Raw genomic sequence first — 14522 nt, 5'->3', positions numbered from 1 at the left:
TTTCTCACTATGGCCACATCAAATGTTTTAACTCACCTTCTCAATTTTGTCAAGCCATTCTTTGTTGGATGCAAGTTCTGCCATAAATGCTTGATGCTTCAACCATTTACTGTGCAGATTTCTGGCTTCATCGTAAGACATGTCCTGGGCTGTGAGCATCTTCTCATTGATCCAGAGAGACAGCTAGGGAAAGATCAGAAGGATTCAGAGATTGTGATCCTAGACATCAGCCTTTTTTCCACCTGCAAAGGGTTGTGTTTATGTCATATTATGCATACTACACACATTTCCATGGTGACAGACAACCAAATATTTAACTTCACAACTCCGACCCGTCATGACAGGTGTCCATTAGATGGAGCTTGTACCTGAGCTCTGCTCCAAACTATATCTAACATTCATTCCAGAAGTACAAAAGCTCTATAAGCTAGCTTTCAAACTGTTTGGCACTCAAAACTGGCTTTCCCCACAAAAGGCCCGTGTTCAAAATTCTGCCCTAAGCAGTCCAAGACACGACCCTTTTTCTCTTCCAAATACCTGTGTCAGCTATACCATGTTAATCATGATTGACTTTTACCCCATTTGGCAATCCTTCTAACTCTTTTAGTTCTTTTATTTAAAAAAACAAAACAAAACTACTTATTTATAACTTCCTTTTGCCGGTGCATCGAAGGGAATGCCAAAAGGCATAAATAACTTGCTCACTGTAGGACTAAGGCAACAATGATGCCCTTTCAATGTTTCCTTCAAGTTTGAGTCACCTTCACCTCTTTTTCTACAGCCTCAAGTTCTCTAAAAACCTTTCATTCACACCAAGAACACTTCACAGGACTTGATTTTGAGACCCAACATGTCTGCTTGGATCTGAACTCTGGAGAGCCACACAAAGGCTGCAGGCCGCTGACAGACCTGAGAAAGGAGCTGTCTTACTGGGGTCAGCCAAACGCCAGGCCCAGACCTACTTTTGCTGGCTTCCATCCCGAATCGGCCCTGGCTCATTACCGCTTGCCTGTAATGGCCATGCCAGAGTTCTGATTCCCACTCCATTTGCTGTGCTAACCTAGGAAGAGCTTTTTGTTTGCCCAGGCTGAAGATACACAAAAGAATGCAGAGCCAGCCTGGAATCAGAAGCAACCAACTGAAGGGACCATGTCCCTTCTCCTGAGTGACCGTGAGAAGCCCACTTTTATACCAGTTATTGTCACAACAAATTGGCACCTTAAATCCTTCATGGTTCTATCAACAAAGATCTACAAGTGGCACATAAAACCAGTAGAAGTACTTACAGAATTAACATTTCCAAGGCCCTTCCACTCCCGCTGTGGGCTGCTGCCAGGAAAGGCTCCCCCAGAGATTTGTTTTTTGGAAATGACGTCAAGGAGAGTGATGTGGGTCACAGGAGCCCCCCGGCTCTGAAAGTGGGTGAACTCTTGGGTATTGTCCCTACCTTTCTTGGGCTACTCACCACGCAGGGAATGGCACAGGGGGCAGAGGGTGGGAGGGGTTAAAAGCAAAAGGTAGTGAGCTTTTGATGTCACTCTCCGTTGAGGGAAAAATTAGCAAATCTCATAAAGCCCTTCGTCATCAAAGACAATGGATGTACTACACAATAAAGGCACTGCACTTCCTACTTTGAAATAATTATCTATGTTCCAGTTTTCTGGGCAGCTAAATCTGAAAGACTATGGCCATTCAATCTTAGGGGAAAAGAGGTTAAAGGGAAACTGAATGACAAAATTTTTCCCTGTATTCTGTACATACACACAAAATAGAAGGCGTTTATCGATTCCAAGTGCCAAGGACATTCACATATTTTCACTATTCATAACCACCTACCCAAGAGGGATTAAAGAGAGAGAGAGAGAGAGGGAGCGCTACATAAAAATCAGAGGCTTATAAACAAATCTGCTCTTTGCTGAACACATCATCCTACAGATAAAGCATCATGCGATACAGCACAATGAAATGGATCTATGGAACTTGCTAGTTCATCAGCATTCTGGAGCCAGAGCTACAGTTATTATTTGTGGGCATTTACAAAGGTCATTTAAGAATTTACTCATTCTCTGCAGAAAAGAACACTGCAGATTGGAAAAAAGGAAAAAATACTTTGATCATTGAATTAAGCTAACAGCAAAGGACTAACGCACATCCCTGCACCAGACACATGTAGACATACTGTCTGCCTTCCTGGAAAAATAAAAATCAGTTCCAGAAAGCAGGTGGTATAGTGTGAGGAAATACTACAAAAAAAGGAACACCTTTAAAATCATTCATTCATTTTTCAGGATATCACATGAAAATAACACTACAGGCCAGGTGCGGTGACTCACGCCTGTAATCCCAGCACTTTAGGAGGCCAAGGCGGGTGGATCACTTGAGGCCAGGAGTTCAAGACCAGCCTGGCCAAGAGGGTGAAACCTCATCTCTACTAAAAATACAAAAACTAGCTGGGTGTGGTGGCACATGCCTGGAATCCCAGCTACTCGGAAGGCTTAGGTAGGAGACTCGCTTGAACCCAGGAGGTGGGGGCTGTAGTGAGCCGAGATCCCACCACTGCACTCCAGCCTGGGCAACAGAGAGAGACTCTGTCTCAAAACAAAACAAAAACACTACAAAGATGATGATGGTTTCTATCTTCCCACTGTAACTGGGAATAGGAGGGTCCCTGCTCATTCCAGCATACTGTATATGCCAGCATACTGTATTGCTGGTACAATAGTTGTCCTCATCTAGGCGGTGTTTATGCGGGTGGCAACAGGGGTAGATCTTACAACCCACACCTTCTCTAGCCAAGGCACCCAACAAGGAAGGAAGCCGAAAAAAGAGACAAACCCCTGGATTCCCCATACCTTGAACAATACCAACATCCTGTAATAATAATAAATTTGACCTCTGAGTGCTCTGTAAATATCTACCAGAATGACAGGTAGATTATCAAATGTAAGGCTGGTCCGCACACAAACACCATTCTCAAAAGATTCTGGCTTAAAAGGGGTATATTTTAATAAGGCTGAATGGTGGAAAAATTTATAGCCAACGACTGTATCACCCTTTTGATTATAGTACTATACCAAGGGTTTTAGAGCCCCCAAGCTCGACCTAAATTCCACCAACCATGCAGAGACTACACATGCTGGTGTGGGATACACGACACCTCCCACACGCACCATGGCTGTACTAACTTCTAATGTGGCTCAAGGACAGACAGGCAGAACAAGGGAAGACAGGATAAACCAGGATGAGTTGGCAGAGCAGTCACATGGAGATATGCAAATCATCTCCTGGACATAAAAAGCCCCACCTAAACTTTCCTGTGTCCTTTGAGGAGAAGTCACAGAAGACAGAGCCCCTGGGCATGCCTCACAATCACTGGAACTCAGCCAAGGTGTGTGTGGAGGAGAGAACTCCTCATAACCAGGGATGCTAATTTAGAGCAAGTGGAAACAAAGATCTAAAGACCTATTAAGACTGACCATTTCCGTGATTCCATTGGGAAGAACCAAAACTTTATGTACTTATTTTCCCATATATGTCTACTTGTGAAATCTACATATGTCAGTGGAAAATAAGAGACTGGAAATTTCCAATACAAATGAGTTTCTCTCAAGGGTTCCCTGGCCACTCATGTGCTCGCTCCCTGGCCTTCTTTTTCTCAGATTTAACCTTAGCTTTACCATTGTTAGGTAAATGAATTTCATCTTATTAACTTGCCCTTTAAAAGCAGGAGTGTGGGATCCCATTGACCTCCCCATCCCCAGGAGTATGAGCTGAGGTTACAGGGAGTCACTGATGGTTCCTCAAGGTGGAACAGGGACTACCAATCTGTGAAAGGCACAGTCCAAGCTGCAAACACCTCTTCATCCCTTTTACTCCCTATGGTGAAAAACGGCAACTGGTATTACTGCAGCACACTACGCCAACTCCATATAGCTAGCTTTAGATCCCATTACTCTCTTCTATGCCCTGTCTTGGAACACGAATGCCTCTGTAAATCAGTATCCTATTCAAATGGGTTACTAATGCTTGCGTGTCACTTAGAAGAGGCACTCCTGTCTTCAGCCTGTCTGGCTCCAGGCAAATCCCCCAGAGACCTAGATTCATCAATGTGGTGCTTAAAGCTGACAGACCCTAAGCTTCATAGTTTAGGGGCTTTCCTTCTTAAGGTTATGCTGCAAGAGCATATTGCAAGATTCACAGTAAGACAGCAGTTTAACGGACGCAAAGGATTGCTTCTGTCATACGTGATCTAACGCAGCTGTCATTGGAGCCGTATTTCTTTTAATGCACAGTCACACGTTTGCGTGCAGGGTGTCTGCGATGATAGGAGTTGTATTCTCAGCATATGACCTGATTCTACCCCCATACTCTTAGCCCCATCAAGGTTCCTGCAGTTTTGTGTGGATATTCCTCACCCCATTTTGCCTGAGGATTTTATTTTAATAAACCAGAGAGGGCTGAGTGTCTGTTGTTCTCCGGCAGAGAGAGAAATATGGTATGCTCATGAACTCACATGTGAAATCAGCTAGATGCTATTCTCCAACTAGCGTGCAGAGAAACTACTTTTTTCTGGCCAACTTTAGATTTCAAAGTTTGTGCACGTATGAGAAGAGCATGAAAGAGTACAATGATCATCAGATTAATACCACATGTTAAAACTTGGTGCTTGGAATCAACATTACTGCTCTTTGCATGTTAGATACAGCCTGAAAGATGGATAGATGAAGGTCTTAAGTGAATAAGAAACTAATTTGTATTTTTAAAATCTCCACTTCTTACTTGGTAGCCAGTTTCAGTTCCCTTTAGTTCTTTCCTTCCATACCATTGAAATGTACATTGCTTTAAAGAGTGAAAACATGACACTAAATGCTTTTAGGTTGCACAATATTCTAGGACATCCATATCCAATAGAACTTCCTTTGACCATAGAAATGTTCTATATTTGTGTTGTCTAACATGGTAGCCACTAGTCATAGTTGGCTACGGAGCACTAAAATATAGCTAGTGATGGAAGAACTATGCTCTAGTTTTATTTAATTATACTTAATTTAAAAAGAAATAGCCAACCAAGCATAAAGACATTGTGGCTGGTGGCTACTGTAATGAACAGTGGAGTAACATACTATTAATATAATATTCTAGATTATAATGATCTAATTAAGCTGTAACTTGTAGGCTGGAGAACTGACGAAGTGCCACATATCCCTGCCTGCGAGTCAAATGGGTGCTATGGATTTCTGGTTTCATTAATTTTATAATCCAAAAGGCTCTTGTGCTAAATGCTGGTTGGCAATTGCTATTACTGGAATCCAGGAACGGAGGGATTAAAAAGCAACATACCTCTTGACAATCTTGCAGGAATTTCTGTAGATCCCTGTTGTCCTTCAACCTCATCAAAAGTTCACTGGCTGTCTCACGATTCTTCCTATGTCTATTAGAATGGTAACAAAAATAATTTTTAAAGAAAAAAGTAGAGAATCTTGAAATACAGAATACAAATCAATTTCTTTCCTGAATTTCTAACTACGCTAAAAAGAGTTCACTTGCAGTTCTCAATAATGTGAAGAGAGAAGATAAAGAGATTTTAGCATCCTCCAAAGGAGTAAGCCGCAGTCCCAGAGAGACCCAAACACCTGCCCAAACTACACAACAGGCCGAACATACTGTCAAATGATCTATACAAATCTGGTGCCTCCTAATCTGGTGTTGAGAAAAACATACGAGCACACGCTATGTACAAATCCTTATTTTAGGCACCGGGGGAGAACTGGAAACTTATTTTCAAGAAGCTTATAACTGGGTGACACATACAAGGCTAAGAAAATATATATAATCATGTAACTGGCTTTAAACAAATGTTTCCTGATAAACAGTTTCTCACCTTAAAAAAAACTCACCAAAATAAAACAAAAAGGAATGAAAATTTTTAGACCTGTAAGACTACATACTAACTCAATTCCACTTTTAATCAATTGATAAGGGTAGTTAAAGCTCAAAGAAGTTAAAACACAAAACCTTAAATAATAACTTGTAAGAATTAGAAAGAGCTGCTGAATTTGGTAAACGCTAAAGTAAAGGGGGTCCTCACTCCCTACTTGGCTCCTTCCTCATCTGCTGTGAAGGTGCCAGCATTCTTTGGCAAACTTCCTTCATGCATCCAGTGGCTTAGAGACTGGAAACTGAGAAAGAGCAGCGTGAATGCCTAGCAAAGGATTGTCTTCCAGTGGCTCCACCACAACAGGGGAGAGCTTTACTTCCAATACGGGAGGACCCACTGAGGATTCAGAAGCACTGCCATACATACACTTCCTTGATATTCCTGAGTTGCCTAAGCAAGAAAGCCAGTCTATATTCAGGGTATTAAGACAGATAAAGGAAGAGTGCAACTGAGGACAGCTGGGTTTCCAATCTGATTCGTAGAGCAATTTCTTACTGCCTGTGCCTGCACAAGGTCTCTCCTCCATCCGCCAAACCCTGAGGCAGGGATGAGGAAGAACACATAGCCTTGGATTCTCCACCACACTGAGTAAAAGCAGCGTGGTGAACACGTGCTGCTGACTGGTGTCTGAAGAAACTTCCCCAGGAGAAAGAAAGATGTTAGAGTAGAGATGCATGCACCACACAGGCCCTCAGTGGCTGTGGACATTCCCCAGGAGAAAGAAAGATGTTAGAGTAGAGATGCATGCACCACACAGGCCCTCAGTGGCTGCGGACAATGCAGTGTCATAGCCGTTGTCTGCCTGGAGAACCAAAGGAAAAAGCCCTCTGCCCCTATAGCTCCTGCAGGTACCAGTGGCTACAGAACAGTAGAAATTATACATATTTACATGTTATAACATCATATATAATTATATTATGTAAATTACAGTATTATATACAATTATTATAAATAAAAATATTAGGCATATGTTAGATAGAAATAATGCCTTTTTAATTTTTTTAAGTTGAAAGGAGTTCCATAGCATCAGGAAAAGAGATTTTAATATGCTTATCCCACACAGGCAAAACGCAAACATAGAAAAATAGTTACACTATAATGCTAAATGAAAAGAGTTTATACATATTAAACAATACAAAACTCCAAGGCATGGGTTAGAAGCCAAACACTTAAAATGGCATATGCTACAGATGGGATTAAGGACAGTAGTTCTCCCCTTGAAAATGTTAGACATTTACTGCTTTTATAACAACAAAAAATAATAAGGCCAGAGACATTTTATGTCATTGCATCTATCATCAGAGACCAAAATTAAATTTAAAAAAATAAAAGACTGTTAGTGAATTTGGGCTAAAAAGAATTAGTCATCTAAGAATGTGGATGGGTTACGAAGGTCAAAAGGAAATTCCCTTCCCTCAAATTCCAATTCTATTTCGAGGGGAGTTCAAGAACGCAAATCTTTAGAAAGGAGGTAATATGAGTTGGAGTTAGTGACAAATGCAGGAGTCCTGCCCCTAGTCAAAGGGATAAAGGATTCCATTCCCTTCGGCATGGCATCTCATTTAAGTCCTACAGTGGCAGGGAAGAATCCCAGATACTGGAAATTAACAACAGGACACACATCCTCGCCTCTCACGGAAATAATAGAAATGAACGCAACTTCAAACACTGTCTGGAAAGGTTCATTAAGGGAGAAATACAACCAGACAGAATCCTCAATGTGTTTCTTATATAATCAACTCTCACGCATGCCCAGCAGATACCTGCCTGGGCAGCCTTTGTTTTACAGTGGGACCATCAAGATGGGAAGGAGGAGGCAAGGATTTAGAATCACATGTCCAAATGACACCGATCTATGCGCAGGTGTGACAATGGCCTTTGTGTGGTGTGAAACACAGCCACACAGGCATCTGGGACTGCCGCTGACTCAGAAAACACTTAAAAGAAGCGAGTGTGGCTTAATGGTTTACTAGTGCAATGGACATCATTCACGGGAAGTGAAACTCAGGAAATTCCATGTTGGATCTCGGATTCAATTATAGGCAAGGGCCTGAGAAGGACCTTCTAAAACTAGGCTGTAGCTTCCACAGAACTAAGAGTGCTTTTCCATCTCTCACGTTCTCTCCCCGTCAGAAGACTCAAAAAAGCTCCCTCATCACATGAAGCAGATGTGGGTGTTCTGGTTTCTGTGAATAGTCAAGAACCCCAGGTGCCTGAGTGAAACAACTGGGTAATTTTTAAGCCTGTTTTCCGGTGTGAGAGAGGGTCTTGCTTTATGAAGCTGGATACTGTTCCTTGTTCCCCATGAACTGTGCTGTGGCTGGAATTTCCCTTTTGGCCAGGAGCTCCCTCCCTCCCTGTTCACATCCGCAAGGGCAGGCTGAGGACAGTCTCTCCCCACTCACAGGCACTCTGAAGGCCACTCATGCCCCACCCACACCTGTCAGAGTCAGTGTCTTTGTTCTGGTACTCTTTCATTTCAACAGCTCAGGAGATTTCCTGAATGTAAGCACATTATAATGACTACATTCTAGGAGAATCGCTTCACCACAGTGTCAGGATGTTTCGAGGAGTGGGGATTACATCTGAAGGTTTAGATGTTTACTTAGCTTGTGCTCCTACAACACCTGGAACTCACAAATGTGTGTGTTTTCATAACAGACAAGTACCCTCGAGGGTCAGTTTCAGTTCTGTGGGCCTCTGGGGACATTAAAGTGAAATCAGAGTTCAGTTAACATCAGTGGAGAAAAATAAGAAAATGTAGTTCTCCCGATGGCAGCTCATCTGGAAGCTCCCTCCTTCCATCTTTATTATGCTTATTGATAGTACAGGGTCATTTTTACATTTCTTTTTTAAAACTGAGGAAACCTAAGGAAGCTCTGGAACACCAGGAGCCCGGGCTCTTGGTCAAGGGCAAAAGGAAGGTTAAGCCACAACTGAGGACTGCTGCTGCTGAAATGTTTTCTCATATCCAGGAGTCTTGACAGCATCATCTGCTTCCAACAGCTTTGTACTGTTGCAGCACTGGGGACATAAAAAGAAACCAAGGAAGCACCAAGACAGCTGCACGCCTGCCTGAATGCACATGTCCCTAACAGCCAAGCCCGCCTGTAGGAAACCAGCTGTGTGCATCGAACATGAAGTACATAGGATACCTTATTTACAAAATACTCAGAGTTAGTATTACAAAAAAGGAAGTTTTTTTCCTCTAGGTTAAGAATGCTTTGCCCAATCACTGTTTCTCACACTCATTTAAGGAGGGTTTGGTGGATTTATTTTTCTTTTTTGCAGCTGTTTTAAAAGCAACAGATACAAAATTATAATTAATATAAGTTATGCTCTATTCCACAATACCACCCTAGAGAACATACAGTTCAGGCTGGGAATCAGCTAAGAAAAAAAGATTGGAAGTGCTAAAGACAGGAGTTCAATCTTTGGAAACAGTCATCCCCTCTCCACCCATCTTATTTTAAGTCAACCTGACCAGGGGTCCCAGGAAACCCTCTCGGATGTGGTAAGCAAAGGAGTATTTTTCCTTTCCAATACACCTGAAGGCCAGAAGAGAGGCACAGAGGAAGAGTTTGTTTTTTGATGATATCAGTCTCACAGCAAGCTGTTAAATTCAACCCTAACTGGAACAGAGGCTAGTGACTGATCCAGTGGCTGGTCCAGACTGGCCTGTGCTAGTGCATCCAACCCCTGATCTGCCCCAACCTCCAACTTAAGTAACCAGGGCAAGGCAAGAGTAAGGGGTGAGTCAAAGAGTTAGGGTCAAATGGAGTCCACTGGCCTCCAGCCAGGCAGGAAATCTTTCAGACACACACACACACACACACACACACACATAAGTAAATTAATAAATAATTTTAAACAAGAAATGAAGAAAGTGTATCCAATCCTGGAGATGCCCTGGCAGAAGAGGAAAATAACCTTTGCTCTTATTTACCTCCCATCATGAAAAAGATCCTATTACAGCACTATCCAAGCCAATTTTCTAAAAAAGTCCAGATTATGTTCCTTTGTGGCTTTGCCAGGTACTCAGAACAGGCCAGCTTCACCCTCCCTTCCCACTCTGCTGACAGGTTTCTTTCTCATGGATGAAGGGAAACATGGGCTTAGCTGGGAGTATCTGGCGCCAGGGGTCCTATCAGGTGACACAAGCATGTGTCAATCCTCAAAGGGCATGGCTTACACCTGAATGCGATGCAGCATTGCAGCTCTTACAGGTCCTTGGTTAAGAATTAGCTTGGCTTCTCAGGCTTTCTTTCCTTTTGTGGACACTTGTACATGTCTCACCAGAACCACATTCTCAGGCAGTCATGCACGGCTCACTAATTTTCTGTTTGGGTAGATGAAATTCTGCTGGGCGCCCATATTCCGCCCACTGGGAAATTTATGCCCACACTCCCAAGGGCTTCTGGCCAACAATTCAGAAGTTTGAGAGCCCCAACATGCAAGTCTCCCTTAAGAACCTCAGAAAACTGTACCTGTCGTCAATAGAGTCCACCTTCTCCTGGATGCGATCTGAGTTGATGTTCCCATCGCTCACCAGCCTCCGGCCAGTCTCCACCACAGCGTTGATCTTCTCCTCATTGGCGTCCATGGTGGTCATGAAGTCCTCTTGCTTTTTAATTGCTGCTTCAGCTCCTTCCAAGGTGGTAGGCATTTCAGTGTGAGCCAGAACATACTCCTTATTTAAAAAGAGAAACATGTCATAACGGATCAATGAAGGATTTCATTTTCCTGTGTTCTACATTTCCATGCAACATACTTCACAACACTTTCATTACACTTACCTGAAATAATTACATCATATCAAATTAAAAGTTACGAGGTAAAAAAACCCAGTGGGACACTGTAACTGACCGAATTTCCTCAGGGGTTAAATGCTCTAAAATTTTTTTTCCAAAGTGAGTGAGGAAAGGAACCAAAGCTTTGTGCATCAGCCTCAAGGGTCCTCTCACGTGCCCGTCAAGGCAACAGTAATGTACCCTTCATACTCTCTCATTGAGACAGTAGCAATCCTGAAGTTGGTGACTATCCTCAGCTGTTTTTATTTCTCTAATCGCTGCCTTGTGTCCTCAGGTGAAGTCCCTGACCCTTTTAGAGCAAGAAGACAGATTGGTCTCAAGAAAAAAACAAAATCTTCACTGTACTTTTTTTTTTTTTTTAAAAGAGACAGTGTCTCATCCTGCTACCCAGGCTGGAGGGCAGTGGCACAATCACAGCTCACTTCAGCCTTGACCTCCTGGGCTCAAGTGATTCTCCTGCCCCTGCCTCCCCAAGAGCTGGGATTATAGGAGTGAGTCATCATGCCTGGCCCTCACTGTATCTTTTAAATGGGATCAATACCTCAATTATGAGGACATACTATGTCCTAAATGGCAGTTGAAATCAAATAGTACTTTGTAAGGCAAAGCAGCTCCTATGCAAAGCAATTCCTGTCCCCTACAATGTGATGGATTTCAGCGCCTCAAGAGTATTGGGAAAAAAAATCTGTCTCTAAATTATCCATATAATTCCATACAGGTGTGGGTTAAATCAGCTGCCCCAGCCAAAACATTTCAAAAGGCAGCCAGGGCTGCTTTCATGGAAAGGAAGCAAAGGCAGGAACAAACCTTACCTGGTTGTTAAGAAAGGCTTCTGCTTGCTTCGTGTCTCTGAGGAACTGCTGGTAGGCATGTGACTGGGAAAGGAGATTTTGTCTGTTCTCCCACATCTTGTGCAGCTCGTTCCATCCAGTGTCCAGGGCCTGCAGCCGCTGCCGCAGAAACATGTACTGGGCATCGGTCTGCCCCTGGGTGACCATCTCGCCCATGTCCCTCATCTTCTGGTAGTCCTCCTCATAGTTGTCAATCTCGTTCTTGATGTTCTCATGCTGCGTGAGCAGCTTCTCGGCCTCGGTCAGGGTGTTTGGCATGTCCTCCGAGGCGATTGCTGTCTGGGTCCTAGAGAGCCAGGACTGGAAGTCGTCCAAGTCCCGTAGGAACTGCTGCAGCTTGCTGGCCTCTCCCAGGGAGGCCTCTCGGTTTTTCAGGGTGGTCTTCATCTCCTCCCACACGTCGCTGATCTCGGCCAGCCGAGACAGGATGGCCTGGGCCTGGTCGGGGTGCTCGGACTCCAGCTTCTCCGCCTCCTTCTGCAGGTCACTCAGCTTTGCCTCAATGGCCACCAAGTCCCGCTCCATGCCGGTCAGCTTGCGCTGCAGGGCCATGACGCCAGCCAGGTCATTGCCCAGGTCCTGGGTGGACTCGATGACCTTGGTCTTTTCCCGAATCCAGGATTTGGTTTCGTTGCACTCAAGGTGGTAGTTCTGGATGCTCAGGGCAGACAGCAGGGCATCCTTCTTCCTGTCAACCAGTTCTCTGAACTGGCTCCACCTGTGAGTGCAGGGGCAGAGAGCGAGTGTGAAAAAGGGAAGACCGACCACGGCTGGACTGCAAAAGGAACAGTGATGGGTTAATGCTGCTTATCTGTTTTCTCCATCTTTGCTTTCAGTACATGCTTTTTGGAAAATTATCTCACTCAGACTACGAACACCAAATATAATGTAAATGGCTCAGGGATGCAATGTAATCCGGAAAAAGCCTGTCACAAAGAGGAATGTGTTACAGAGCTCCAATGTGAGCAATTACAACACATCCATTCCCAGAGTCAATTAATTCATGTCTGCAACACACATTTTATACATCTCTGAACTCCACCTAATGAATGTTTTCCAAATCTAAGACTCTAAGACTGATGGTAACCTTCAAAACTGGGGCCAGGTGCCACAACTTACTCAAACATGTTTACTCAACAAAAAGATAACACTGGAACAAAGGTCTGCCGACAATCAGGACTTTCCCATTGGCAAATTAAGTGTTGAACATGCTAGAGTCCTGTTCCTGAAGTTACTTTAAAATGGATAGCACAGGTGTCATCTTGATACCTTCTACACTGGACACAGGTCACACCAAGGCCCTAACTTTGGTGTGCAGAGGGGCAGGCGCTGGGCTGGCTCAGATCATCCTCCCGCAACCAATGATGTTGCCCTGAGAGACACTTCTTACAAAACAAGGACGTGTCAAAAGGCAGGTGCCAATGCCATGACATCAGTGTTGCAATGTCAATGACCCCATGTGGGAAATTCCCAACAGCAAGGCTCGGTGAGTGACCTCACCCTCCCCAGCCCCACACGCGGGAGGCTGGCAGGCTGCTGGCTGCGTGCTCACCTCGTGTTGAGTTTGTCCTGCTGGGCTTTGATTTCCTTCTCACTTGGGTTGCCACTGTGCATCAGCTGGCGTGCAATCTGGTTCACCACTGCGACCCGGGAAGCTTGGTTGTTCATTTCTGGTTCTAGGCTCTCAAATCTGAAACGGCAATTTGACAGGGTGGTTACTTCCTGGCCCACTGGTGGTCACAAGGAACAGGCCAATGACTGGCAGTGCCCCGCTCACCTGTGCTGGATGACCTCCAGATCCTCCAGCTTCTCTGGGATCTGCATGTTGTTGAGCCACTGCTCCTTTTCGTCGATCCAGAGCTCACAGGCATCGGCCTCGCTGAACATCTTGTACAGGGCCAGGGTGTCCTGGAGTGCCTGCTTCCGCAGCCGTGTCAGCTCTGCCACCTCCTTATATCGCTCCTCGATGCCTGACAGCCTGCCCCTCACGTCTGGAGACTCGGCATGCTCCTGGGGGAGGGCGCTGGCTTGCTCGTGCAGCGTGTCAAGGGTGGGCCTGTAATTGGCAATCTCTTCCGCCACGTCCTTGTGTTTCTTGACCAGAGACTGTGTGGAATATTCATCGTGGCCCACGTCGCTGCTGGAGACAATCTTGAGGATGTCCAGCATCCAGGCATCAATGTCGTCAGCATCTGCCTGGAACTGGTGCAGCAGGGAGGCCTCCTCCAGGCGCTTCTTCCGAATGGCCGAGAGCTGCTCTAGGTTGGCCCACTGCTCCCGGATGTAAATGATCCTCTCACGGATCTTCTCCGACCCGAAGTGCTCCTCCGTGATCATGTCTTCGCCTTCCTTGATGGCCTGCTCGAAGTGGCCACTGCGGCCGCTCATCTCGTCCTCGAACGCCCGGTGCTTGCTGAGCAGGCGCATGACGCTGGTCAGGTCTTTCCCGTAATCGTCTGAGGACAGGATCTTCTCCTTCTCCCGTATCCAGCCTTCCTCTTCTGCCATCTCCCAGAAGAACTTCCAGAGGCGGCGGGACTCTTCCAGACGGGCCCTGCGCTCAGCCGCCAGCTGGCAAAGCTCTTGATAACAGAACTCCATGTGGGCCACGCGGTCTCGGATCACCTGGGGGTCGCAGGGCTTGTAACCTGTTTAACATCAAGGAAGGAATGTAGGTGTGTGATGGAGCTCAGCACGGGTGCAGGCTCACCGACAGGCAGTGAGCTACAGCCCGTGTACTTATGATTACCAGCTCACTGCTAAATCTAAATGCAGGGCCATGTGATAAGGCAATGGAGCACCTTCTAATATCTTGACTAGAACAGGAGTGAGGGCAATGATAAATATTTTTTTTTTTTGCCCAACCGCAGACCAAGTGATCATCCTCCTGCAAGAAAGCACTTGAATCATATGAAAAAGGCA

General features: G+C 45.0%; 1 protein-coding gene across 5 annotated transcripts in view; it reads right to left on the bottom strand.

The window, feature by feature from the left end:
* SPTBN1 (spectrin beta, non-erythrocytic 1) overlaps window positions 1–14522 on the bottom strand; it is a 217350-nt gene that overhangs the window by 26465 nt on the left and 176363 nt on the right. For all 5 annotated transcript variants that reach the window (XM_017859016.1, XM_017859014.1, XM_017859015.1 and 2 more), the window contains 6 exons: window positions 13378–14248; window positions 13153–13290; window positions 11562–12318; window positions 10426–10628; window positions 5341–5431; window positions 37–183 (listed from right to left, as the gene is read on the bottom strand). In XM_017859016.1, the coding sequence (XP_017714505.1) occupies window positions 37–183; window positions 5341–5431; window positions 10426–10628; window positions 11562–12318; window positions 13153–13290; window positions 13378–14248 (2207 nt within the window). The remainder of the gene's footprint in view (window positions 1–36; window positions 184–5340; window positions 5432–10425; window positions 10629–11561; window positions 12319–13152; window positions 13291–13377; window positions 14249–14522) is intronic.

The sequence above is a fragment of the Rhinopithecus bieti genome, unplaced genomic scaffold (genome assembly GCF_001698545.2).
Source record: "Rhinopithecus bieti isolate Rb0 unplaced genomic scaffold, ASM169854v2 scaffold_47995, whole genome shotgun sequence".
NCBI classification, from domain to species: Eukaryota; Metazoa; Chordata; class Mammalia; order Primates; family Cercopithecidae; genus Rhinopithecus; species Rhinopithecus bieti.
Note: the sequence above shows the minus strand (reverse complement) of the source record. Positions and strands in the feature narration are given on the sequence as shown.